The 27,216-nt window shown below is 40.7% G+C and overlaps 1 protein-coding gene across 8 annotated transcripts in view; it reads left to right on the plus strand.

Annotated features, from left to right (window-relative positions):
• The window catches only part of LOC137652292 (cAMP-regulated phosphoprotein 21-like), a 383,279-nt gene that overhangs the window by 193,739 nt on the left and 162,324 nt on the right, over positions 1-27,216 (plus strand). For 7 of the 8 annotated variants that reach the window (XM_068385596.1, XM_068385602.1, XM_068385599.1 and 4 more), the window contains 4 exons: positions 3,401-3,549; positions 8,892-8,993; positions 15,253-15,412; positions 15,532-15,681. In XM_068385596.1, coding sequence (XP_068241697.1) covers positions 3,401-3,549; positions 8,892-8,993; positions 15,253-15,412; positions 15,532-15,681 — 561 coding nt within the window. The remainder of the gene's footprint in view (positions 1-3,400; positions 3,550-8,891; positions 8,994-15,252; positions 15,413-15,531; positions 15,682-27,216) is intronic. The other variant, XM_068385601.1, reaches the window with a different exon arrangement.

Below are 27,216 nucleotides of genomic sequence, written 5' to 3' on the forward strand. Positions count from 1 at the left end.
ACTCTGGCCCACGAGAGAGTGGTTCACAGAGGTACTTCAATGGCTGGTAGACGTTCCAAGGAGTCTACCTTTAAGGATGGATCTCTTACGGCAGCCCCACGTAAGGAGTCTTCATCAAAGCCTCCCCGCGCTTCGTCTGACTGCCTTCAGACTATCGAAAGACTCTCAAGAGCTCGAGGATTTTCGAAGGAGGCAGCCAGAGCGATTGCGAGAGCTAGGAGAGCATCTACCATCAAGGTCTACCAGTCGAAGTGGGAAGTCTTTAGAGACTGGTGCAAGTCATCATCCATTTCCTCTTCCAGTACCTCTGTAGCCCAAATTGCAGACTTTCTCCTACATCTGAGAAATGTTCGCTCCTTCTCAGCGCCCACTATTAAGGGCTACAGGAGCATGTTGGCGTCTGTGTTCAGACATAGAGGCTTAGATCTGTCCAATAATAAAGATCTCCAAGATCTCCTTAAGTCCTTCGAGACCTCTAAGGAGCATCGTATGGCAACTCCTGGATGGAACTTAGACGTGGTCCTAAGGTTCCTAATGTCCGACAGGTTTGAGCCATTACATTCAGCCTCCCTGAAGGATCTCACCCTCAAGACGCTTTTCTTAGTGTGCTTGGCTTCGGCTAAAAGGGTCAGTGAGATCCATGCCTTCAGTAGGAACATCGGCTTTTCTACAGATAAAGCCACATGTTCACTTCAGCTTGGTTTTCTTGGCCAAAAATGAACTGCCTTCTCGTCCTTGGCCTAAGTCATTTGATATACCTTGCCTGTCAGAGATCATAGGCAACGAGCTTGAAAGAGTGCTGTGTCCAGTTAGAGCTCTGAAGTTTTATTTAGCTCGGACTAAATCCTTACGAGGTGGATCTGAGGCCTTGTGGTGCTCAGTTAAGAAGCCTTCATTGCCTATGTCAAAGAATGCTTTGTCATATTTTATTAGATTTTTAATCCGAGAGGCTCATTCTCACTTGAGTGAAAAAGATCGTTGCTTGCTTAAGGTTAAGACGCACGAAGTAAGAGCTATAGCAACTTCCGTGGCCTTTAAGCAAAACAGATCTCTGCGAAGTATTATGGACGCGACCTTTTGGAGAAGCAAGTCGGTATTCGCGTCATTTTACTTAAAAGATGTCCAGACTCTTTATGAGGACTGATACACACTGGGTCCATTTGTTGCAGCGAGTGCAGTAGTGGGTAAGGGTTCTACCACTACATTCCCTTAATTCCAATATCCTTTTAATCTTCTCTTGAAATGTTTTTAATTGGGTTGTACGGAAGGCTAAGAAGCCTTTCGCATCCTTTTTGATTTGGCGGGTGGTCAAATGTCATTTCTTGAGAGCGCCCAGATTAAGGGTTTTGATGAGGTCCTGTTGTATGGGTTGTCGCCCTGGATACTTCAGCTCCTGGGAGTCTTTCAGCATCCTAAGAGGATGGCTGGGCTTCGTGAGGAAAGCAGACTAACAAGGCAGAGTAATCGTTAGAGTCAGCTTCCTTACCAGGTACCTATATTTATTTGGGTTTTGTTATGATATAACTGTCAAAAACTCTAAGCATATACGCCGTAAACTGTATTAATACTGGTCTCTACCCACCACCATGGGTGTGAATCAGCTATTATATATTCACCGGCTAAGTTTAATATTTAAAAATGATATTTTGATTATAAAATAAATTTTTGAATATACTTACCCGGTGAATATATAAATTAAAGGCCCCCCCTTCCTCCCCGATAGAGACCCAGCGGGATGAGAAGAACTGGAGCTGTTTACATGTATATGCGGTATCTGGCCGATAGTCGGCGCTGGTGGGCACACCCGCTACCTTCATGGCGATCGCTCGCGAGTTTTTGGATTCTGTCGAGCCGTCGGAGACGTCAGCTATTATATATTCACCGGGTAAGTATATTCAAAAATTTAATTTATAATCAAAATATCATTTTTATATGCTCCTCTAATCATTTACTTTTGTATTTAGTATTTTCATATTTCAATAATTTTATGACTTTTTTGTCTGCCCAACTGATTTACTTTTTGCTCTACCCATCTTTGGCATGATTTTTGCGACTGCTTAGTTTTTACTTTAATAAAAAGCAAGCGTGTATATGAAATTGATCGATAAGAAACTTTTCACCTGTCCGGACAAAAACTTTCCTTACCCAAAAGCATGACCAATCACTCTCTGACCACTTTTCTGATGACAACCAATATTTTACCTTCCCCAACCAAGGTGGGAGGAGGTTATGTTTTCGCGACTGTTTGTCTGTTTGTCTCTCTGTTTGTGAACAACTTCCTGGGAACAATTTTACTCATAGAATAGTGAAACTTTCAGGGATTAATTGTTATGTTGAGACATCGTAGTGATTCAATTTTGAAAGTCCTAAGTCAAAGGTTAAAGTCAAGGTCAAGCAAAAGGTCCAGAAATAAGCTGCCATGACAGAGGTCTGCACTCTTAGAGTGCTTTTCTATTTTTTTTTTAAACTGAATTCTATAAAACCATTCTTAAGGTTTGAATTTGTATGACATGATTATATTGTAGATTTGTATAGAAGTGCTGTACTATAATGTTTTAAGTTTATTTGACTTTTGGGATTATTTGATAATGAAACTCTCTCTCACTCTCTCTCTATCTAACAACTCTTCTTTTAATATGTAAGAATACAGTAAAAAAAATGCTTTGTATTGTAAAGATTTGCCTTCCGAAACAACTTTAAATGGAACTAAATGAATATGGGTGATGTCACTCAATCTCTTGCACTTTATTTATCAGTTTTTTCTCTAATTTTTACCAACATTTATGGATAAAATTTATCCTCAATGACACAATAACATAAGTATATACATAAAGGTATAAGGAATGCAGAACTAACCTGTATAATTTCAAGCCATTTACTTTGTTAAAATTATTATTTATGAACATACTAAAAACTTGCTTATTAAGAGAACAACCTGTACTGTTAAGATGAATTCTTTCTACTCACAACAGAACAGTCAAAGAATTCTGTACATGTACTCTCTCACACACACACACACATACAGAGAGAGAGAGAGAGAGAGAGAGAGAGAGAGAGAGAGAGAGAGAGAGAGAGAGAGATTTATGCATATGCATATTAGCATCCATCTTTGGTGGTACTCCACTGATATCAATTTGGAATAGCCTACTTTCTCCGAAAGTAATGAATAAAGTATGATTTATTTGGAAAGTTTGCCATTTCATGAGAAATTCTATTTTTCATTCAAAATAGGTTCTGTTTTTTAAATGTTAGCAATCACTTTTATTTTGTTTTAGTGCATTTATCTTATTTTTATGCATTAAGGATTCTTGTGTTGTATTTATGTTACAAATCCCTTTATCAGCAAGAATTGCAAGTAAGATTAATTACAAAAAGTTGACTTATTCAACTTCATTTTCAGACTCCACCAGTAGTCGAATAAGTGATCACAGTAGCAGCTCAGGCTATAAAACACAGAGGCAGGATACTAGTTCTACAAATGTCTCAAACACACTCTCAACCACTCCATCGCCCACAACTAGTCAACACCAACACTCAGCAAGTAGTCAGGTAAGTTGAGAACACATTGAAGTTGATAAGTAATTGTTATGAAGCACAGACATGTTATATGATTACTTTACTAAGATAAATAGGAAGTTTTATCATATTAACTTGGAAATGGTGCCACTAAGACGAATAGAAACTTTGTTATGTATTTTGACTTGTGAAATGTTTGAAGCCTCATCAAAATATCTCTCAATTTGGTACAAATATGGGAGTGTTTTCATATTAGAATTAATCAAAACTCAGCCAGTATCAATTTTGTATCACTAAAGTTTCATTTTAAGAGAAAATTTTTGAAAAGCAAAAAGAAATTGTTAATTTTTGAAAAAGTAAAGGCAAAAGATTTTTTTTAGATTTATTTATTGGTAAACAACTGACTTTGTTATTTGTTGGAGTTAGGTATACAGTACTGTATATACATTAGTAAATTTGAATTTTCCTCTAATTGATGCATATTTTTTTGTTTCATAAAATAACCCATTATTTGTTTCACAAACAACCCATTATTTATGATAGCCCACATTTATGTTCAATGGATTATCCCAAACAAATTCAGTTCTTGGTAATGAAAGCAGCAGTAGACATTAGATGTATGTAAATAAGTATGCACATGTTGGCCTACTCATATGATCCTCAGCTGTCCAGTACAGTAATCATCTTGTGACTTCTTTTGTACATGTAATCAAGTTTACATACCACAATCTCCTGAAACTTTCTCAATTTCTATAAGAATAAGTATATTTCATTTCATTATATCCTACCATTTTCATTTCAGAAATATTCTGTATTTTGTCCACTTAATAAGGGAATATAGTATAATTTCTATTACTTGGGTGATTTAAAGCTCTGCCAGGCAAGTTAACTTTCATGATATCTTTTTTTTTCCATCTTGCAAGCACTGTTTTCCTATTTTCTGAGGGATAGCAACAGTTTGCTTCTCTGATAGGGTAGGGATTCTTGTGTTTAACTTGTCCCTATGTTTATACAAAACTCTTGTCCTTTAAAATATGGATATGTCTTCAGAGGCATTGAAACAGCCATTGAATCATTAACAAGGTAATTGGGAAATGACATGTGGCAGTGTAGGGGTAGAGAAGCCCACTCACCTATCACAGAATAGTCACTTTTGTCTTTGGCCCCATCGGAAATAGACACATCATATCGCTCTCTCGACTCAGGGTACAAACTTTAAAATCCCCATGGGATGTGTACCTTTGTGAAGGTGTGACTATAAGCAAGCGCCCCTCTCTTGATATCAAAAAGATTTAAACTACTGTATTTGACGGCCTATAGGACGCACTTTTTTCCCAAAAATTTTGGCTAAAAATATCGCCCTGCGTCTTATACATCGTAGATAAAGTTTGAGACCTACCGTAAGCTTAGGTTAATCTAACCCAGGTTACGCTAGCTACTTTTACCTGCACTAAACTCCATGCATCCTTATTTCATTTTTAGTGCTGGTATTATTGTATTACCGGTGTTTAAAAAATGAATTAGTTAAAATGAAAGAAATTTAAACTGAAATGCTGTGACTTTCGTTTATAAACATCAGCTGACAAAATGTAAACATCGAATTATGGTTGCGTTCTCACCAATCTTTTAACTTTCTCTTTCCTTAGCCTTCAATAATTTTAAGGGATTCACCAATCCCAGATCTACATTCAGGGGATGGAATTGATGAAAAGAGAGTAGCATCATCTGCATATGCAACAAGCTTGTTTTCTATGCCAAACCACATGTCATGTGTATATAGTATGAAAAGTAATGGGCCAAGAACACTACCCTGTGGAACACCGGATATCACATTCCTATACACACTATGGTGCCCATCAACAACAACTCTTTGAGATCTATTACTTAAAAATTCAATGATAATACTAAGAAATGACCCACCCACTCCCAACTGTTTCAGTTTGAAAACAAGGGCCTCATGATTAACACGGTCAAAGGCAGCACTAAAATCAAGGCCAATCATACGAACTTCCTGACCACAATCAAGGGATTTCTCTACAGCATTGGAGATTGTAAGAAGGGCATCACATGCTCCAAGGCCTTTACGAAAACCAAATTGCAAACTAGGGAGTAGGTGATTACCTTCAGCAAACCTATTAAGATGTTTTGCCAGAAGACGTTCAAAAACTTTAGATAATATGGGAGTTATGGAAATTGGGCGGTAATCAGTGGGACTTGAGCTACCACAAACACATTTACATAGAGGAGTAACTTGCGCAAAATAACAGATAACTTTGGAGCTAAAAAATCTGTTGTCTTTATAAAAAAACAAGGGAAAAATACCATTTGGGTCTACATCTCCATAAGCATCAAGGTCCATCAACAGAGCTTTAATCTCACGAGATCGAAAAGCTAAACTAGTTAGTTTAGCCTCAGGAAAACAGGAATGAGGAAGTTCAAGTTTTTCATTACTCTGTTACTGTCAAAAACATCAGCCAAAAGGGTTGCCTTTTCCTTTGGACAGTGAGTGACTGAGCCATCTGGTTTAAGTAAAGGAGGAACTGTTGCATCTACACCAAAGAGTGCAGATTTAAGGGTAGACCACCATTTATGTTCCTGAGTTGTACCAGAAAGGGTTTCTTTTATGGTTAAATTGTATTCCTTTTCAGTTGAGGCATAAACTCTCTGAGCAAAAGCTCGAAGCTGAGTATAGTTGTTCTAGGTCAAATCTGATCTGTTACCCTTCCAAAGGTGATAGGCCTCCTGCTTCTCCAAATAAGCACGTCTACAATCATTGAACCACGGTTTGTCCTTCACTCGGTACCTTAGCACACGAGAAGGGATACGCCTATCAATTATGTTGACTAGATTCTCATTCAAAGGGACAACAGGATCTACACTAATATATAATTGTGACCAATGCAAAATCCCATTGCTGTCTGCTTGGGATTTCATATAAATTTTGCAAGAGTATGATATATCAGGGACAGGCTGCTCAGTCTTCACTACTAATGAAATCAAGGCATGATCAGATGTCCTAACTGGAGAACCAACCTTACTAGTTATAACGCCAGGGGAGTCAGTGTATACGAGGTCCAAGCAATTACCAGACCTGTGAGTAGCTTCATTTATGATTTGCTCACAGCCTGATTCAGAGGCAAAGTCTAAAGCTCTTAAGCCATGGCGATCGGTAGGAGAGATAGAACTTAACCACTCCCTAGTGTGAGCATTAAAATCACCAACAAAGACAAAAGAAGCCTTTCTATCATCTTGTATCTTAGCCATAATGGTAAGAAGACAATCGAAGATAGAATCATCCATGTCTGGATTCCGGTAGATCGAACACAAATAAAAGTTGTTATGCCTGCCACAAACTTTTATTACCTGAATCTCATGACATCCACATTGATAGCAGGACTTATGAGAAGCAGGGTACTCGGTCCTAATATACACCGCCATTTCCCTGGCCCTCGGGATGGCATCACGTTTCAACATTATTGGCTTCTTAAAACCAGTTATAAGGAGCTCAGACGAGTGCCTCATATTAGAAACCAAAGTTTCTGAGCTCAAAAGAATATCATACTGTTTGACGCAACTGTAAGGTCTTGGATATTTGCATGAAGACCACGAATATTGCAATACAGAAGACGACATTGACGAAATCTAGGACGTACTGGTCCTGGATTTCGCTCAATGTCTCCAGACAGCATAAGAATTAATAGAAATAAAAAAGAGACATCATACTTAAAAACTAGATTAACAAGAATTATAACAAAAACAATATGTACAGAATTATAAATAAAGTGATTGATGATACCCATAGACTATAGTAAAGAGTCGGAAAAACTGGTCAACATGGAGGAGCCGATACACCATGCAAGGCTAAATATCCTCCAGGATAGCCACTTCAACTGAAGGGAGGACAGTAAGGATGGTAATCAATAGGAGAGCAGGATCTTATGTTGGTAACTAGTATCTGAGTAGGGAGATAACCAATGGGAGCAGAGGAGGATGGTGGCGAGTTTACGGGCTGGCGGCGCGAATTCTAAAATCAGTCTTGGACATGTCTGGTCTCGTATCGTACCTCCTTTCGTAGCCCGAAACGTTTTTTGTGATACGAGTTGTAAAATTCATCGCATCTCGTTTCGCAGAATGAAATTTCGCAAGCAGATTCTTTCGTGTCGAGAGGTATGACTACTTTGTTATCTATGCGTAATTTGTAGGTTTACCCTGTTATCAAAAGCTCCATTATAAGTTCTCAGAAAAATAACTATGATATACATATGGGGAGGGTTTTGACCAAAGCATTTCATACCTTTCTATCACATTAATAATGATTTCAACAAACCCTACATAGGCTCATTCGTTATTATTTTACAGAAGGAAGAGATCCAAGTATCCATTGTAAAATTCCAAGAATTTTCTTTCTGGGTACAATACTCACCTAACCCTCCTCTAGTAATACGGGAAGCCATGACCTCAGGCAGGGTGATTAAACATATGGCTCCTTTTTCAAAGTCAATCATTCTTTTCCCATCAGACAATCCAACTACATCCATTTCCTTTATGTATCTTTTTTGGAAGTTCCTTCTTATTTTTGGGTATACATTTCTGCTTTCTTTATAGATAACTAGGTATGTCTTCCATTTTTGTTGAATCTCATTCTCAGAACCTAATGTCTAGAGACTATTGAATATAAGAAAGATTTAGGCACTCACATGCAATATACCAGATACAGGGACAAAGAAGGATTCAAGCTAAGTTATATAGCATAATAGAAGGTAAGATTTGTTTCCCTTCATCTTCTACCTCTAATCACAAGTTATGGATCTTCTTTACTTTTGCCTGTAGCATCCTGCTTTTCCAACTAGGGTTGTAGCTTAGCTGGTAATATTAATACTACTAGCACTATCTGTTACAGGCCTATCATCAGGGGTCAGACACATACCATAAATTTATTGTCATCAGTTTCTAAATGTGTATTGAATTTTCCTTTCCCTCATTAGTAGAAGGTTCATCATTACATCCTTTGAGGGAAACTTGCTTTGTCTCCAATTATAAACATTTACAATTCCAAAAGTCATCCAATACATGATATCACTACTATAGGTATTATTAATCCCAGAAAGAAAAGTAATGGTTATAGTCTGATTGAATGGTGGGGATTTAGTACACAGCAGACTGATCAATTACCCTTATCAAGGGGGTTTTGACCAGCTCCCAAACAGCGACCTCAGGTTTGCGTGTCTCATTTATTTAGAGCTGTTTTATTGTCTGTTATAGATAGAATCCACTGATCCATATAATGGCATAATTATTTTCCTCTCAAGGGAAGATAATTATGTCTTCTAAAGCTATGAGCCCATTAAAAATTACTAATGCATTTGATATTTCAGAGTATTGGGATGTGGGGATGTGATGGGGATAGCCAAGCTGTGATGTGGGCAGTTACAGACATGGAAGCTGTACCACCAGGCGCTATGTTAATTAATCCACAGGTACTGTATGTAATTGTTCTGTTGTTTGCATATCATATTTTCTTCAGCTGTTCATTGTATGTATGTATGTTTGTTCCTGTAGTATGAAAACATTTCTAACTTGAGAATAGCAATATGTCTTCAGAGGCAATGGAATAGCCCTTGAATCATAGACATGGTGTTGGATTAATGACAGCTAGAGCAAGGGGGAAGCCCCACCAACCCACTTATCAGAGATAGCCACTTTTGACTTTGGTCACAACTTTTAGATATTTCTTGTATTTGTTTGTGGTAAGTGTTGTTTTTATTTTGTGTTTCTGAGTACTCAAACTGTAAGCTGAAGCACACTGAAAGGTAAGCCTGTGGTAGAGGGAATTTTGTTTCTATGAGGATTCAAGCATTCAACTCTCCATGTGTAGTGTACTTTTGTAAAGGAATGACTGTAAGCAGCAGCCTTCCCACATTTTGGAGTAGTATTCTCACTCTTTCGATCAGGAAGACGATGAACTCAGAGAATAACTAACTAGTTTTGCTTTGTGGTATTTTCTCTGCCACAGGAAGGAGTTATCTGATTCTTTCAGAGAGTTACCAGTATCTGTGGGCCATATAGTGAAATCTATATAGCAGGCACACCTAGCACTGACAGTGTTCTATGGATGGTTATTTCTGTGTAATGAAGTGAATGTTCGCATGCTCCCCTGGTGACAAAACTCCCAGTTTAGTGTTTGTGTTGTGGTGTAGGAAGCTCTTGTAGCTTCCTCCTCCGAGGAAGCACATTCCTTATCATTTGGCCAGGGCATGACTCCTATTTTTCAGCAAGGAAAATTGGGTGGTAGGGGAAAAAGTTCATCCCCTCTCATCCTCCATTACCAATCTCATCGACATCTTACATTCATTTTTTGCAGACATTTCTTCCTTGAGATGATGATAAAGATTTTTGGGCGGGAAGGCCCTATGCTATAAATAACTTATGACTTAGAGCAATTTCCTTCTTTGAGAGGGAATAATGGTACTCGCCCATTACCTTGTACTTCCGAGGTCAATCAAGCAAGTTTAAGCCAGTTTTACAGTTAGTAATTGCACTGGAAGTAGGCGAGCAGTCCTACTGGAACTAAAAATCTGCATCCTAGTCCAGGCGAGGGTAGGAGTGTATGTGCCCAATTTTTCTATTTCTAACGGGATTGGAGGATTGTTCCTCAAGTTGGTACGGTATCTGTTTTTTAGGAACTTGCTGCAGACTGAAACCTTTAAGATCACTTACCGATAATGAGCTTGGTATCAAAGCCACCCTACGTTTAATCAGTTACAGTTGAAAGATATACCTGGACTGATCTCTAGCACTGTATGGTTGGCTTGTGGTTTGTATTATGATTTTTATTATTAATACTGTATCATCATCATCATCATCATTATTATTATTATTATTATTATTATTATTATTATTATTATTATTATTATTTTTAACTAAGCTACAGCCCTAGTTGGAAAAGCAGGATGCTATAAGCCTAAGGGCTCCAACAAGGAAAAATAGCCCAGTGAGGAAAGGAAATAAGGAAATAAACTAAATGAGAAGTGGTGAAAATTGAAATAAAATATTTTAAGAACAGTAACTACATTAAAACTGATATTTCATATATAAACTATAAAAAGAGATTATGTCAGCCTGTTCAACATATAAACATTTGCTGCAAGTTTGAACGTTTGAAGTTCTACCGATTCAACTACCCGATTAGGAAGATCATTCCACAACTTGGTCAAAGCTAGAATAAAACTCATGATGCAGAAGGCATGACTATTAGAATAAACAGCAAACATGGTGTTGCTAACAGGATGGTACTGTCCGGAAAGATCTGAATGTAAAGTATGATCAGAATTATGATAAATCTTAATCAACGTGCATAACGAACTAATTAAACAACATTGCCAGAGCTTAACCCTTTTACCCCCTAAGGACGTACTGGTACGTTTCACAAAACTCATCCCTTTACCCCCATGGACGTACCGGTACGTCCTTGCAAAAAATGCTATTTAAAATTTTTTTTGCATATTTTTGTCAATTTTTTGAGAAAATTCAGGCATTTTTCAAGAGAATGAGACCAACCTGACCTCTCTATGACAAAAATTAAGGCTGTTAGAGCAATTCAAAAAAAATATACTGCAAAATGTGCTTGAAAAAAAAATAACCCTTGGGGGTTAGGGGTTGGAAATTCCCAAATACCCTGGGGGTAAAAGGGTTAATATCTAGATCAGGAATAAGAAATTTCATAGACTGTAAGTTCCTGCCCAGCAAATTAAGATGAGAATCAGTGGCTGAAAACCAGACAGGAGAACAATACTCCAAACAAGGTACAATAGAATGAAAGAATTAAAATACTTCTTCAGAATAGTCTGATCACTGAAAATCTTATAAGACTCAATAAGCCAATTTTTTGTGCAGTTGAAAAAGAGACTGTCCTAATGTGTTTCCCAAAAGTAAATTTGCTGTCAAGAATCACACCTAAAACTCTAAATGAGTCATACAGCGTTGAAGAAACATTATCAATGATGAGTTCCCGATGATTAGAAGCCACTGTCCTCGACCTACTTGTAATCATACTTTGAGTGTTTTTTAGGATTCAGCATCATGCTGCATAATTTGCATCATGCGCTAATTTGAGCTAGATCTCTATTAAAGGATTCAACAATCCTAGATTTACATTCAGGAGATTTAATTGATGTAAGGAGAGTAGCATCACCTGCATATGCAATAAGCTTGTTTTCTAGGCCAAACCACATGTCATGTGCATATAGTATGAAAAGTAATGGGCCAAGAACACTACCCTGAGAGACACAAGATATCACATTCCTTTACTCACTATGTGGCCTATCATCTACAACTCTTTGCGATTCATTACTTAAAAATTCAATAATGATGCTAAGAAAAGACCTACCCACTCCCAAACTCCCAAGTTTGAAAACAAGGGTCTTATGATTAATACGGTTAAAGGCAGCCCTAAAGTCAAGGCCAATCATACAAACTTCCTGACTACAATCAAGGGATTTCTTTATAGCATTAGTGATTGTAAGAAGGGCATCACATGCTCCAAGGCCTTTACGAAACTCAAATTGCAAACCCATTTAGATGTTTTGCCAGAAGATGTTGAAGAACTTTAGATAATATAGGAGTTATGGAAACTGGGCGGTAATCAGCTGGCTTTAAGCTACCACAAATGCATTTACATAATGGAGTAACATTACCAATTCTCTAATAAGCGCTAATAGAACCTCTGCTTGCTAACTTGCACAAAATAACAGATAACTTTGGAGCTAAGAAATCTGGAGTGTTTATAATAAAAAGGAAAAATACCATTTGGGTCTACACCTCCATAAGCCTCAAGGTACATCAAGAGAGCTTTAATTTCACAAAATGAAAAGCTAAACTATTAAGTTTAGCCTCTGGAAACAGGAATGAGGAAGATAAAGTTTCTCATTACTCTGCTTACTGTCAAACACATCAGCCTAAAGGGTTGCCTTTTCCTTTGGACAGTGAGTGACAGATCCATCTAGTTTAAGTAAATGAGGAACTGCTCTGTCTACACCAAAGAATGCAAATTTAAGGGTAGCCCACCACTTATGATCCTGAGTTGTACCAGAAGGGTTTTTTTATGGTTAAATTGTATTTCTTTCCAGTTGAAGCGTAAACTCTCAGAAAAAGCTCTAAGATGAGTATAGTTATTCCAAGTCAAATCTGATCTCTTACCCTTCTAAAGATGATAGGCCTCCTGCTTCTCCAAATAAGCACGTCTACAATCATCATTGAACCATGGTTTGTCTTTCACTTGGTACCTTAGCACACGAGAAGGTATACACTAATCAATTATGTTGACTAGATTCTCATTCAAGGGAACAACAGGCTCAACACTGTTGTATAATTATGACCAATTCAACCCAAAAGATCACTCAAAATGCCATTCCAGTCTGTGTGAGATTTTATATAAATAATACACAAGTATGACACATCTGGGACAGGCTGCTCAGTCTTCACTACTAATAAAATCAAGGCGTGATAAGATGTCCCTAGAGAATCAACCTTATTTGTTATATTGCGAGGGGAGTTGATGTATATGAGGTCTACGCTGTTACCAGACCTGCGAGTAGTTTCATTTATGATTTATGGTATCAATCATGCTACCTGCCCATGCCAATACGAAGCCACTCATTGACTGGAACCTTTGGGGTCAGTAATCGTGAGCCTGGTTTTATCAGTTGCAGGTTAAAGGTCCTATTTTGGCCCAATTTCTATGACTGTGCAGTAGGTCAATATGGGTATCATTTTACAGTTTTCGGGCCATTACAGCTTGTAGCTGATAAAGCTCGCATGCTGACTGGTACCAGTGGGGTCAGTTAGTGATTATGTGTTTGTTGTAACAGCTACTGCAAGTTCATCTTAGAGATGCTATGGAGTTGTTCTCCCAGACCGATACCTTTGGTTATGTCAGTAAAATGATACCGGTGCAATAGTGACTGGTGCAACAGTGATGAATTCTTCTGGACAAAATACCAACTCCAAGGTGATTGAGAGTAATGAAATGCTGTCGTGTGAAGCCATTCTCCTCCTCCTCCTTCCTCTTCCCTTCTGATTCTGATGATTCTTCTCAGAAGAAGTCAAAGTAGTCCAGGAAGGAGGATTACAGGAAGTGCCACGGGACTTGGATTGATCTTTAGCTGTTTTGAGAGGAGATGGTTCCCACACAATACTCAATTCTGTACCGGTAAGGGTGCTGGGTCATGGGTTCATACAGCTGCCACTGCAGCTGTTCCATTCTGAGGTATCAGCCCCATACCAAAAGTCAATCAATTTTATGAGGAGCTGCTTACTCTTACCAAATGCCAATCACTGGTGCAGCAGCATATCTGTCTCGAATCATGGCCAAACACGTTGCACCAATTGCCTGTGGCCTTGTGACGAACTATGCAGGACCAATCATTAAGGCTCAGGAAATACAAGGGGTGGATGCGACAATGGTCTTCAGAAAGAACGCCTCGGTAGGACAGGTGTTGAAGGCAGGGATGTGGAAGAGGCAGTCTACCTTCATAGCTCGCTACCTGCGGAAGGTTGCATACAGGTCTCTAGATACCTTCTTTGCAGGGTGGGTCGTAGCTGCCCAATAAGTGATTTAGTTATGTTCAGATCACATCTGAACCCAGACTCAGAGTGGAAGCGTGTGAAGGGCGAGTACATAATTTTTCTTCCCCGTTTTCTCCTCCTGGCTGAAAGAAGTTTTCCAGGTGCTTTTCACAGAGAAGAGAGTTTAATTCACGTGGATCGGTCTACTCCTCAAAAGGGTGAGGAGATTAAAGTAGACAAACCCGTTACTTGGCTTAAGCCTAGATTGATGACACCTTCCTTTTCAAGTTTTTACCCCAGGAGGAATAACCTGTGTGGCGATACATCTAGTTCTTGCTTTCCGCCTATAGGTTCGAGAACAGATGCCAGGAAAATGGGTTATTTTTCCTGGGAATTTCTCACAGTCAGTGTTAGTATGGTTTCCTCCTATCTGCGAGCCTCCTACTTAGAGGACAAGGGTTTGCATTCCTATCAGAACAAATAACAAATTTTAGTAATTTGTAATTTTCCTAACTCTTTAAATCTGAGTCCTTTATAAAGGTTTACTTCCCACCTCACCTTCCCGCAAACTCTAGGGCTAGGCAAATTGGACCATGCGGGATAACAGGTTAATCCCCACTTTTCCCTCACACTCTTGCTTGCCTCCCACACAGGATGTGTTTGTATTTTTCCAGCCAGGACTCAGGTTTGTATGGTTAAAAAAATTAGACCAGACTAATTTAAAGTTTATCACCTTAGATATATCAGTGTTTTACATGTTTTTAATCAGTCAAGTATGGCATTTAAAAGTAGACACCTATAAGACAATTGATGAATTTGGCAAACATAGATTGCCTAATTAAATGTTGCTTAACTTGAAATGTAAATATTTATTTCTTAACAATGCCTATGGGTCAAATAGGGATTGTCATCAACTGACCATATTTCCTTAAAGACTAAATATTAAAGTCCTGAATGATGACATTTGGGTGATTTTAATTTATAAACCCTACAAGGTGCATAGCAGTATATAAAATGCATCACCTGTACTCTTATATAATTTAATTTATTTAGATTTACATTTGAGTGAACTGAGCAGTTATGAGAATATGTAAAATTAAATACCTTTAAAACCCATTTTGTTTCCAAGTGTTAGGGGATTTGTAAGGTTAATTATGAAATGTATATTTTCAGAGTGGGCAGCCATATATGAATTCAGATGGCTCAGTTTATAGGTTTGATCCAAATAATCCGCCACAACTAAGTCCAGGTATTGTTGGAGGCAGCACAAATGGGGGAAGCTCGAAAGAAAAAGAATCCGGCATAGACAAGGAAACCAATTGCCAAACTTCAGGTAAGAATCCTAATTACCTGTATCCCTTGATTAATTCAAATAATTCTAATTAATAATAAATATTGAGTAGAGAAAGTGCTCCATACCTACAACAATTTTACTCGAGGGTATATTTCCAGGTGGTTTGGGAGGGAGTTTAGGTGTGACACAACCTCCTCCTGTCTCCCCGTCCTCACCTCATGACCTGACACCACCCACGTCTACTAGTGTCCGGAATTCACCTAGTAAACAGCTCAATCTTGAAGATAACTCACCTGAACCTCCTCATTGTAAGGATTGTTCAGTGTATAGCCTTTCCTACCTATTTAACCCCTCAATAACAGTAACAATACATCATTTATTAAGCTAATAATATTAGTGCAAACAATGCTGTTATAGCTGAAGTATTTTACAAGAATAGCCTCAACTATATTAAGTTATTATTAGTAAGTTCTATGTTGGTTTAGTAGAAATATTTTACAAGGTATAGTTTCATAAAGGAAATTGTGTACATCATACTGAGCAAAGGGGGACAGTTTATTCTAGAAGTTGCACCTTTAAAACTTTATTTTATATTCAGGTTCTGCAATGATCACATGAAATTCCATACCTGTGTCTAGATCAGGATCACTGTAGTATTGTTTTGTAAAATTTTATATCCTAAAATCTCTTGCTATCATATTTCTTCAAGTAAAGATTAATTTTCTCCTTGAGCTATTAACGTAAGGATTTATAAACTTTCCAAGAATATCGATTTACTTATGAACTTTTGGTTATTCTAGGTAACATAAAATGGGATAAAAGCAACATCATTGAGAAAATAATAGATAGGTGCAGGCGAATACAGTACTGATGATTGTCATGTTATTGCTCCTTTATTTGAAACTTGAAGGATAACATGTGTTAAAGGCATCTCCTGTGTTCTTTACAAGATATGGGATGGTGAATTTCCAGGGTTAGAGAACTAAAGGAAATGCAGTCATATTAATATCTTATTTATTCTTACGTGGATACAAACTTCTTGGTAACTGAAATGGGCTACTCTTCATCTTCTATTCTATGACCATTCAATGAAAAGAAAAAAAGGACTTTATTTCATTATAATATGGTTGCAAAGTAACCACAGTGCATGGCGGCGCTGGGCACCATCGCAAGACACTCTTCACTACTTTCTGGTCGTCGTGTTAAGAGAATATATCCCTTCCTCTCTCTATGATCTGGACATCCGCATTCAACATGCATACCCTTATACTGCTTTGTGCTTGTGCCTTGTGTGTTTCTTTTTTATTCACTGTCACTTGCGTTACTATCATTATCTGTGAGTTATGAGTGAGTGCAATTATGGCTAGTAAGCCTAATATCATGCGTGCATGCTCTGGCCTTTATGGATGTCACTGTGGCACCTTCATGAATTGGGTAGATGTTGATCCTCATCCTGGTTGTGCCCCTCTTTCCATATTAAGAGATGTTCAGTGGCTGTCCTCCTAATTGGAGAGATATCGTTTTCGTTGCAAGAAACTAACTAAGCAAGATCCCTCTCCTTCTTTGTCTTCTTCCAGCAATTGTAAGAAATAAAAGTTTATTTCTGTGTTGAAAGTTATCCTTCATATAAGGAACCCGCTGAGACTTATGTCACGAATGATGACAGCCATAATTTTGTTCTTGTTTTATCACTCAGTGTGGACATGCTACATTGACACATTATTTTAAAGTTCCCCAGAATTTTATAAACAACAGGCTACATCTCACGATCCCAAAGCCACAAGTTATGGAAATAAAAACCCATTGCTTTGCCTGAACAATGTTCGTAATGCTTCAAACATTACGCATTCTTTGGAACAAAGACAATATTATCTTCAAGATGAATCTTCTTTTCAGGTACTGGGAGTGGAAAGGGTGCTGGAAGCTTTTCCTCTTTTCCCACGAGTTACATCCCCATCTAATGCAGATGACACCACTTTTGGTAAGTGCCGTAGGCGAGGCCTGCGTCATAGATGCTCCAAATGGTACCCAATGGAGAAATCCTTCTCCTCTCGTATATTGAGTTCAGAAAAGTAATTCAGTACTGTGTCAAGTAACAGACAAATCAAAACAAAATAAATTTCAAGAAACGGGATAAGACAGTGATTGACTGCAGTTCAAATTTGTATTTAGGTAAACAAATTACAAGTTTATTCTTGAGCACATCTGATTTGTTTAAGTTAACTGAAAATTCTGCAGAGCGTCCTTTATATCACAAAAATGATAAGTGCTCTTTTACATTTCAAACATCACAATTCTTTTGAGCGAGCTAACCACGAGGAGACAAAAGTTATATGATTAGTTCTCACACTTTAACTATCTACTTAAAAAAAGACCGAGTATAATTTTACACATAGTACTTATATTGAAGGTCTTGAACAACGGAGCGATACGAGCCCTTTAACTCTGACAAAGGCTCTGTCCCAACTGCCAGTTAGGCATGGCACACCGTAGGACGTGGTGATGGCGTCAGTGGGCAGGTGCCACGTGTCCTAGGCGTATCGAGGTAGTAGTCCGTTTTATCACTAACCGGATGTTCATCCGGAAGCCCTTCGTTTCCTGGCTGCAGCTTTCCCATGCAATCTGTAAGAACAATGAGGTGACAACAAAAACCCTTTGTCTGCAAATTGAGACAGCAACAGAATCCTGTTGCCGGTGGAAGCTGAGGCAGCATGCATTCCCAGGCAAACCAGCAGGCCTATGTCATTTACATGACCTCCAAGAGGGGTTTCAAGCGATGTCTACGTGACAACTGTACTTCTGCCCCGCCCTCTGCTGCTAAAGGCGAACACTCTTATAAGAGGAGTGAGTTGGACTTCTGTTGTTTCTCCGATTCCTATTCCTGCCACTATATGAATGCGGCAAGAGAAAGGAAGGACATCCAAGGAATTGTCAAGAATCATCCATTAACTTTCAAAGTTGAACAATGAGTTATCCCGAAAGTGGAGCTACCACTTGACCATGATATTATCTCTATTAATGACTCTACGTAGAACCTCGCTGCATGCGCGAGCACCTGCTCAGCTGATGTAGTCCCCCTCGAGATCTCAATGTCTGGTTCAGAAGTATCGCAATTAATTAAAATCATGAGTCATATCCGTCATTTGGATGTCCTGAATGAGCCTTCTCACTCACAAACAGTTAACAGACGATGTGCTATTAATTCTATATTCCTGTAATCACTGAGTCCTAGGCACAGGTTTGATGTGGCGTTCTCTAATCAAAGTAAAGATATGCTAGATTTGTTTAACATGGAAATCTCAGTGCCTGAAAATTCACTCAAAGCCAGCAGATCTTCAAAGTTACTGCCCTTGGCCCTTTCTTGCCAGAAAAGATTCTGTATCCACTCTGGTGCTTTTAAGAGCCCATTCCCTGTTAAAGCTGACGTTAACCTGGTACCGAACATACCAGTTGATAGACTGTCCAGCCTCCTTTCCATCTTTTAAGGAATGCAAACATGTCCGCGATCCAATCCTGTTCTTGGCTCAACCACTGATCTGGAGCGGTGTCCTGCTATTCGGTCACAGAAAAGCTTAAAGGGCCAAAATCCTAGATTTCCTATTACATCAAACTTTTTCCTTTTGGGGAAATTGTATCCTAGAAGGATGCGATGCAGTCTTGGCCAGATGGTCCAAGCACCTGCCTTTAGGGATGCGTTATGCCTGAGAAACTCATATTTGGTGAGTACTTCTCTGTTCCCTCCTTTGGATGTGGCTACGGCCATAGAAAAGGTCGACAGGTTTGGACAAGCTTCTCTAATGAGGAGAATAGCAGAACCAACGATGCCTGCTCCTCAGCAGCAGCAGGGAACTTGCCTTTTAAACAAGTTTCTCAGCAAAGAAGACTTCTGCCACTAACAGAGTCACAACAAACCCGGGAGGCAAGCCAACAGACCCACCTTTTGACGTAGAGGATATCCCTTCAGACGCAGAGGTTGCGGTCGCAGAGGCTCCCGCTAGATGGGCATGTTCCCCAGCTTATCACCAGCAGGGGGATGCCTACAAAGCTATTGGCTCAGGGGGCAGTCCTTTGAGGCCAATCCTTGGACGGTAGAAATCCATTGTTCAGGATATCGAGTGCCTTTCATAGACTGTCCGCCGCCTCTGACCAGGACTCTAACGACTCAACCATTTTATTGGAAAGGCCCAGTTAAGGACCTCCTCTTGCTAGAGGAGGTATCCAAAATATTGGCCAAAGGAGCTGTGGAAGAGGTCTTAAACAACATACTAGGTTAATCTACTCCTAGTAGAAAAGCTGACGGGAGGTTGGAGACCCATCATAAACCTTTCCTATTTGAATCTGTTTGTTCTACAAACAAGATTAAAAATGTAAACCCCGACCAACATTCTCCAGGCCATCAGAAAGAACGATTTCCTTCTAGCCATAGACCTGAAAGACGCCTACTGTTAGGTCCCCATTCATCCTGCCTCAAGGAAGTACCTAGGGTTTCCATTTTGAGACAGAATTTTCCAGTTCAGTATACTATGCTTTGGCCTGTCACCAGCCCCTCAGGTTTTTAACAGAATCTTTGCCCCTGTCTCAACCTGGGCTTTTGAGGTACCTGGACAACTGGCTTCTCTTGACAGAGTCTTGAGCTCTACTGATAATGCGATAGTGATCTACTCTTAGACTTTTACAAGGAGTTAGGGATCTAACTGAACCTAGAGAAGTCCAGGCTCTTCCCTTAACAATCTATCAGGGATCTAGGCATGGACACAGACTTGTTCCAAGCCAGAGCTTTTCCATCTGCCAACAGGATTCTGAGACTCAGGAAAATAGCTGAAACCTCTCTTGAAGGGAAATCACTTCCTTCCCACTCTTGGCAGAAATTTCTGTCATCTCTCCTCTTTAGAGGAAATCATCCCATTCAGGAGAATGCATCTTCATTTGGTGCACAGGGCTCTGAAGTGCCAGTGGTCGCAGAAATCCAACCATCGTGCAACCTTTCTGTCGGTGCCCAAGGAGGTTGTGACAAGCCTCCATTGGCGGCTGAGAAAGGAGAACTTGTTAGCGGGAGCCCCATTTCAGTTTTCTCCCCCACAATTCCTTCTGTTCTCGGATGCTTCTTGCCAAGGGTGGGGCTCTCACCTAGGATGGTAGCAAATTTCGGGCCTATGGTTAGAAAAAGACAGGACCCTTCACATCAATTTCGTGGAAATGGAAGCAGGACAGCTAACGTTACTCCATTTCTCAGGGACTCTAAATGGTCACTCCATCGTGCAGATGAGCGACAACTCCATGGTAGTGACCTACATCTCTAAACAAGGAGGTGCAGCCTCTCTCCTACTCTGCCAACTGGCAGTAGAGATACAGAGGTAGGCACTGACCAATGCAATATTCCTCTCAATGAGGTTTATCTCCGGGAAGCGGGAAGAGGAACGTCATTGCCGACCTCTGATTCAATCAGGGGCAAAGAGACCTTTGACTTTGTGGGGGTTCCGTGTCTCTGGACATGTTCACTATTCACCTGAACTACAAACTCCTGGTGTATTGCTCACCAGTTCCAGACCAATCTGCAGTAATGGATGATGCCTTTCAGCACCCATAGGATGGACTGGACTTTTACGCGTTCTCCCCAATCTGTCTGATTCATCAGATCCTGAACAGAGTCTGAATATCCCAGGGAGTCAGAATAATGCTAGTAGCTCCAAAGTGACCAATAGCGGAGTGGTATCCAGATTTGCTGGAACATCTCATGGAGGTTCCAAGAGAACTTCCAGAATAGCCAAACTTACTACGTCAACCACACATAAGAAAGTTCCGCAAAATAGTTCATTGCCTGTCGCTTCAAAGCTAAAGACTATCCAGCTTCTTTGAAAGAAAGGCTTTTCAGGATCAACTGTGAAACAACTTTCTGGATATCTCCGAAAGTCATCCAAAGCAGTCTATCAGCCCAAGTGAAAAATCTTCTGTGATTGGTATCATAGGGGCAATATTGCTCCACCCAAGGCCACTATTCTCCTGATTTCTGACTTTTTGGTGTTCCTGAGGAACAAGAAAGCCCTCTCCGTCACTGGTAAAAGGTTACAGCTCAGCTTTGAGCCAGGTTTTCAAACTGAAAGGGCTTGATCTCTCTTCATAGGGGGTTTCAAGCAGACTTGTCTTCCGCGAGAACTCAAACCCGCTTCCTTGGATGTGAAAAGGTACTCGGGTCTTTGAAGAAAGCCCCCACAAACCTATGCATAAAGCCTTAGACAGGAACCTTACCCCAAAGACTTGCCTTTCTCCTTGCCTTAGCTCCAACCAAGAGAGTAAGTGAACTACATGGTCTATCTTATGTCATATTCCAGAGGGTAGAAATTATCCCTATCATTTGTTCCCAAATTTGTGGCCAAAACCCAAAATTTGGTAGAAAATTATATGAGATTTGACTCTTTCACGATCTTGTCTCTCAAAGAGGTAACTGATGACCCGGATGATATTTTACTTTGTCCCATGAGAGCAATTCTAAAATATTTAAAGGCAATGGCTTACTCTAGGCCTAAAATTTCCAAATTGTTTGTGAGCACAGGTTGCTCCAAAAAGAAAGTATCCAAAAACACAGTTTCCTTTTGGTTAAGAGAAACAATCATGATAGCTTATAAATCCTTAGGGGAAACGTCGCCAGGGTCCCCCTATAGCATATGATATCCGTGGTCTCACTGCAACCCCAGCTTTCTGCAAAAACCACTCGGTAGCACAAGTCTTCACTCAACTTCTCCAAGCTGACGTATGGAAGAGACAAAACACTTTTATGGACCATTACTTTCGAGAATGTACTCATAGGTCCCTGGATACTTTCTCTTTAGGACTTGTTGTTGCAGCACAACAAATAATTTAATCTTACACTCTATGGGACATGTAATTTTTTATCAGTCATCAGTTATTCTCTGCATTATAAAGGTATGTAATTTGGATCAAGGCAGATGGTGATCACAGATGGACTTGAAGCCTTTTATTGGAATTCACTCTAATGAAAGCAAGAATGCCATGTTTTTTTCAGTTATCTTTGATTATATATTGGATATATTCTTTATGCGACTCTCGATGTTCATATAGCTCCATCCTCGGCACAAGAATAATCTTCGTGGATTGAACTTTACGGCCAAGCCTCTTTACAAGCCAGCTATGCAGTTCCAATTTAATCCACCTCTGACATTTCACTCTTATAGGTAATTGTATCTATCAGAGAGGACGGGCATACCTCTTAATGGAGACTTCCCTCCACCTAAGGAAGACTCCCATTTAAAGGACTCAGAAGTTTCTATCTGCGTAGGAATAAACTATAAATTTTTGAAATAATTCTATTCTTGCCAGCTATACAAACCCGAGTCTTTTTAAGCAAAGTCTTGCCTCAGCTTCCCCACAAGTCTTTGACCAGAAGAGAGTGAAGTGCATCTTGCGATGGTGCCCCACGCCGCTATGCACTGTGGTTGCTTAGCAACTGCATCGTAATGCAATCAAACTCTTTTTTTCTTTTGATAGTCCGGTTGTAGGAAACGAGACTAAGAATAACCCATTTTTTGGGCTCAGGCCATGTCGTCATGATGGAAGGTTCCTATAAGTAGCTTCCTAAGGGATATTTGACTACAGTGATATTCCGAGAGAATTTACCTTTAGGTCTCCAGAATTCTAACTCCTGGCACAAATATCCTTAAAATTTCTCCTAAGGATATCGCATAAATCAGGGGATGTGTATCTTGATACGACACATAGCAATCTTCACCCCGAATAGCGTTTTCGCTTCGAGGGGGAAAGTGGCAAAATTACAAGGGGAGCCGATATCAAGGTTACCCTTCCTCTCTTACTACTACGAGTATCTAGATGGCACTGTACGTCAACCCCACGCGCTATTCCTATAAGTGTAGCGGTCTTGCTCGGTGAATTTCCCCGTTATATCTCTCGTTACGCTTTGGATTTTTCTGGATATCATGCAATCTCCAGCCTCTTCTACCTCTGGAAAGTTGAGTATTCAATCTTTACAGTGCATAAATTTTAGCTCCTGCCTCACAGTGAAATTGGGTTAAATTAAGTGATGGAGCTTCGCCTTCACCGGAAGCGCCATGGGCACTGTCGTTCATAACGCATACGCATATGTTATTTAGTTAGCCTGAACGACTTTCCCGGTTTTAATAGCATGAATATTTATGAAGCTATTCAGTCTTTATTGCTAGGAAGTGATTTATATTATGCCGATTGTATTCTTGATAGTTTCGGCGATTTAGGTAACCGAACCTTGCTCACGCTAGGCTTCCTAGCCTATGCCTTTTAGTTTACATTCATGCATGATATAATAGACATTCCTAGTGGGATAGCAATTAAATATGGAGCTATTTAGGCAATTTGTACTTGTAAGAGATTGATTGTATATATTCCTATTCCTCTGCGATTGTATACGAGAGAGTTTCGGCGATTAAGGTAGTCGAATCTTGCCTGCCACTAGGCTACTAGCCTAGTGGCTTTAGTATACTTTCATACATGTCGCGGTTTACCGTCGTGTATCGTTTTATCTATTCAGGTGGAGATAGATATCTCCTTGAATTATTATATAAATCGATACCCGTCTCCAGTGGCGATTTAAGGGTAATCCCTTCTTCCCTCTGAGTGCAGCCTTAGGCTACAACCCTATCTTAGTCTTTCCGTCGAGTAGACACTCCGGCCTGACTAGGCTAACGTTCTTTGTCTCTTCCCTTGGCCAGCAGATAGCAGGGTTTGGGTTTTGGTCAGAACCTCAGAGTATATAGTCTTTTGCCGGCGGCCGGCCGGCAGGGTGAATAGTCATTCCCCTGCCAGACTGAGCCGCCGACATAGGAGGCTAGACCTCCCTAGGCCGCACTTGAAGTGGTTGTATGATGCCGCTACCTTTTCCCTGCGGTCTAGAAGACTAGTCCTGTGCTTGCAGACCCTAGGCTGAAGAATAGACATTCTTCTGCCGCCTAGGATGGCGCTGGCACTGAAACCCTGTTTCTCCTATGTTGAGAGGCAGCGGTAAGATTGCCGCCGTCCCCTTAACTATATTGGCAGACCCTAAGTTGAAGAATAGATATTCTTCTACCGCCTAGGACGGCGCCAATATTGAAACAGTTTCTTTTGGGGTGTGGTAGGACCGGCAACCCTGCCGCCTCCTCCCACACTTCATACAGGACCCTTTTCTCTACCCCCGCTGTCCTTTAGCGATGGCCTAGCCATCGCAACCCTTTAGCCGTCGTCCTACAATCTCACCGCTTTCCGGCGGGTTGTGGGGCCGGCCGGGGCTCCTACATAACAGCTACTTAGTTGCTCAGCCTTCCCTTATGGACGCAAGGCTCCGGGAAAAGCTGTGCCGGTTGGGCCGGCTGCTGGTGGGAGACCCCTATTCTGTAGAGTGTTCTTCAGTCCTCTCTTGGACTGCCATCCACATACCAGTGACCGGCAGTGACCGGCAACGGTTTGTGTTTGGATGGAAGCTTGAATGATACATTCTCCCCTTTCCATTTGAACCCTCATTCTGGAGGAAGGCAGTAAGATTAAGTACTTACATCCTTATTTATTGTTAATGAACATTTAATAAGGTACCCTTCACTCCATGCTTTCTCTCTCTCTATCAGCTAGTGCTGCCAGGTACTAACCTAGCCCGCAGGGGTGCCGCCTGGCATTACCCCAGCTGGACCAGTGCCCCCGGTACTACCCCAGCCGGCGTTGGATCGTGCCGCCAGGTGCTAGCCTATATTGCCGGCTAAAACTACAGTATATGATTATACAGTAGCCAGTATATTTGCAGTATAGATCATACTGCAGACAGAAAACTATAGTATATATTATACAGTAGTTAATTTCCAACATACCTTCTGTATCCTTGCACAGTCTATTGTTGAGACCAAGTATATATGGAAAGAAAAGATTTCTTTCAACATACTGATAGATGATCAGTTACTATTTACTCACATTATTAAAACCTTTGGAAAGCCAGTGTTAAGTTACACTTACCTATCCTTACAGGTTAGAATTCTTCCATTGGCTTTCCTGAATAGGAAAACTCTAGGTTTTAATTATGGGGGAGGTCGCAGCAATTAGCTGGACAGGAAACACAAGTATGTGTCTTTCCTAATTCTTTTCTAGCTTGTCGATCCTAAGCTATATGCAAAAATATTAATAATGATAATATTTTATATAGTTTATCAGGTGAGATGAACTACCGTATACTCATTTAAGTTTCCTCTTGTGGCCATGAAGAGTGCAGGGCTCATTCTCCCTGCTCCATCTCCAAGGGACCTCTGAAATACTGGGACCCCCAGGACTGCAATGTTTGCAAGGCCTTGGTTACCGAGGCTTTTGATGACCCCAAGACGGTGGAGTTAAGGGATGCAGCGCGAAGTAAGCTGCGCAGATGGATTCGTGGCTTTCAAAAGAACGCCACGGGACCTTACCATCCGAGTGAACGGATGCGAGCCTTGCTGTTCCCTAAGGCGGGTGTGGCAGCTGTCATACCCCAGCCTCGACCTGAGATCCCTTGTGTTCAGATTACCGTAAATACGGAAGTCTCGGACGCGATGAAGGACATCCACCTAGATGAGAGGATGTCGGAGGTGTCTGAGGACACCGAGAAAGACCTCCTAGCGGAAGGTCTAGAAGAGGAGTCTACCTTGGCTCCTGAAGATGATGAGGATGATGTCGAATCGGAGTCCGTTTCGTCGGTTCCGGCCCTGGAACCATTACCCTCTACGTCATCTGCTCCCCCATCAGATGATATGAATAAGACATTGGCCAGTCTTATGGCAATGATGGAGAATCTTCGTAAGCAGAACGAAGAAAGGGACGCTGAACTGAAGAGAAGGATGGACCATCTCGCCGCGTCCCGTGGGTCTCAGAGGAGACTCAATGTGAAAGATCTTCCACCTTGCTCTGATGTGAATCCTTGGAGGCATGCAGAATACATGCTTATTACCAATGGGAAGATATTCATATCAGAAAAGCTGGGGGCTGTCCTTATAGAGGAAGTCGATTTCTGGCCCAGCTTTCCCTCTTACCCAGACTGCTTCGTCCGCTTGAAGGTGGAACCAACGTCCAACGAGGAGACAGAACCAAAGGAGGTCATAGTTCTTGACCATGAGACAGCTCAGGGTCTTTGGTCAAGTAGCCTGAAAGAGAAGGGCTTCACTAACTCGAAGGTGTCAGTCCTTAGCAAGAAACACCCTACTTTTCTTGCTCCGGCCAACCTAGCCTTCCCCTTTACTGCAAAAGGTTTTAAGGCAGTTATGAAGGCAATAGAGGCAGGCAAACCTTGACCTACACTCGAGGAGTGTAGACCCTTATCCCCAGCCCTGCCTACGGAGGATAAGGACTGGAAGGAAATCCACCTTACCTTCTCAGTTGGGAAGTTGGAGGCAGATATTGCTGGACGTCAGTTCAGCGAAAACCTCCCTAAGCTGTCTGACTTTCTCTTGCGTAGGGAGCAAGAGACAAAGGAAAGACTTGCCGCATCCCTGATCCTCCAGATTTGCTTGGAGGCAACGGCAAGCAATAGCAGAACCCCAGATATGAACATGGTCATGGCCAAATCACATTTTGCTACTCTGGTCAAGGACCTATATGGATTTGTGAGAGCCAGACGTGCATGTAGGGAGTTCGTGTTTGCTTCGGCTGCAGTAAAACACGAACCCAGGAAGCTGATAGCTTCCAATATCTGGGGAAAGGACCTCTTCCCGAGCGAAGTGGTCAAGAAAGTAGTAGATAAGGCCGCCACGGAGAATAGAAATCTTCTCCAGAATTGGGGCATGTCGGCGAAGAGGAAGTCTTCCCCGCATGAGGGTCCCCTGCCTAAGAGGAGGACGAAAAGACCCAGGTTG

The sequence above is a fragment of the Palaemon carinicauda genome, chromosome 13 (genome assembly GCF_036898095.1).
Source record: "Palaemon carinicauda isolate YSFRI2023 chromosome 13, ASM3689809v2, whole genome shotgun sequence".
NCBI classification, from domain to species: Eukaryota; Metazoa; Arthropoda; class Malacostraca; order Decapoda; family Palaemonidae; genus Palaemon; species Palaemon carinicauda.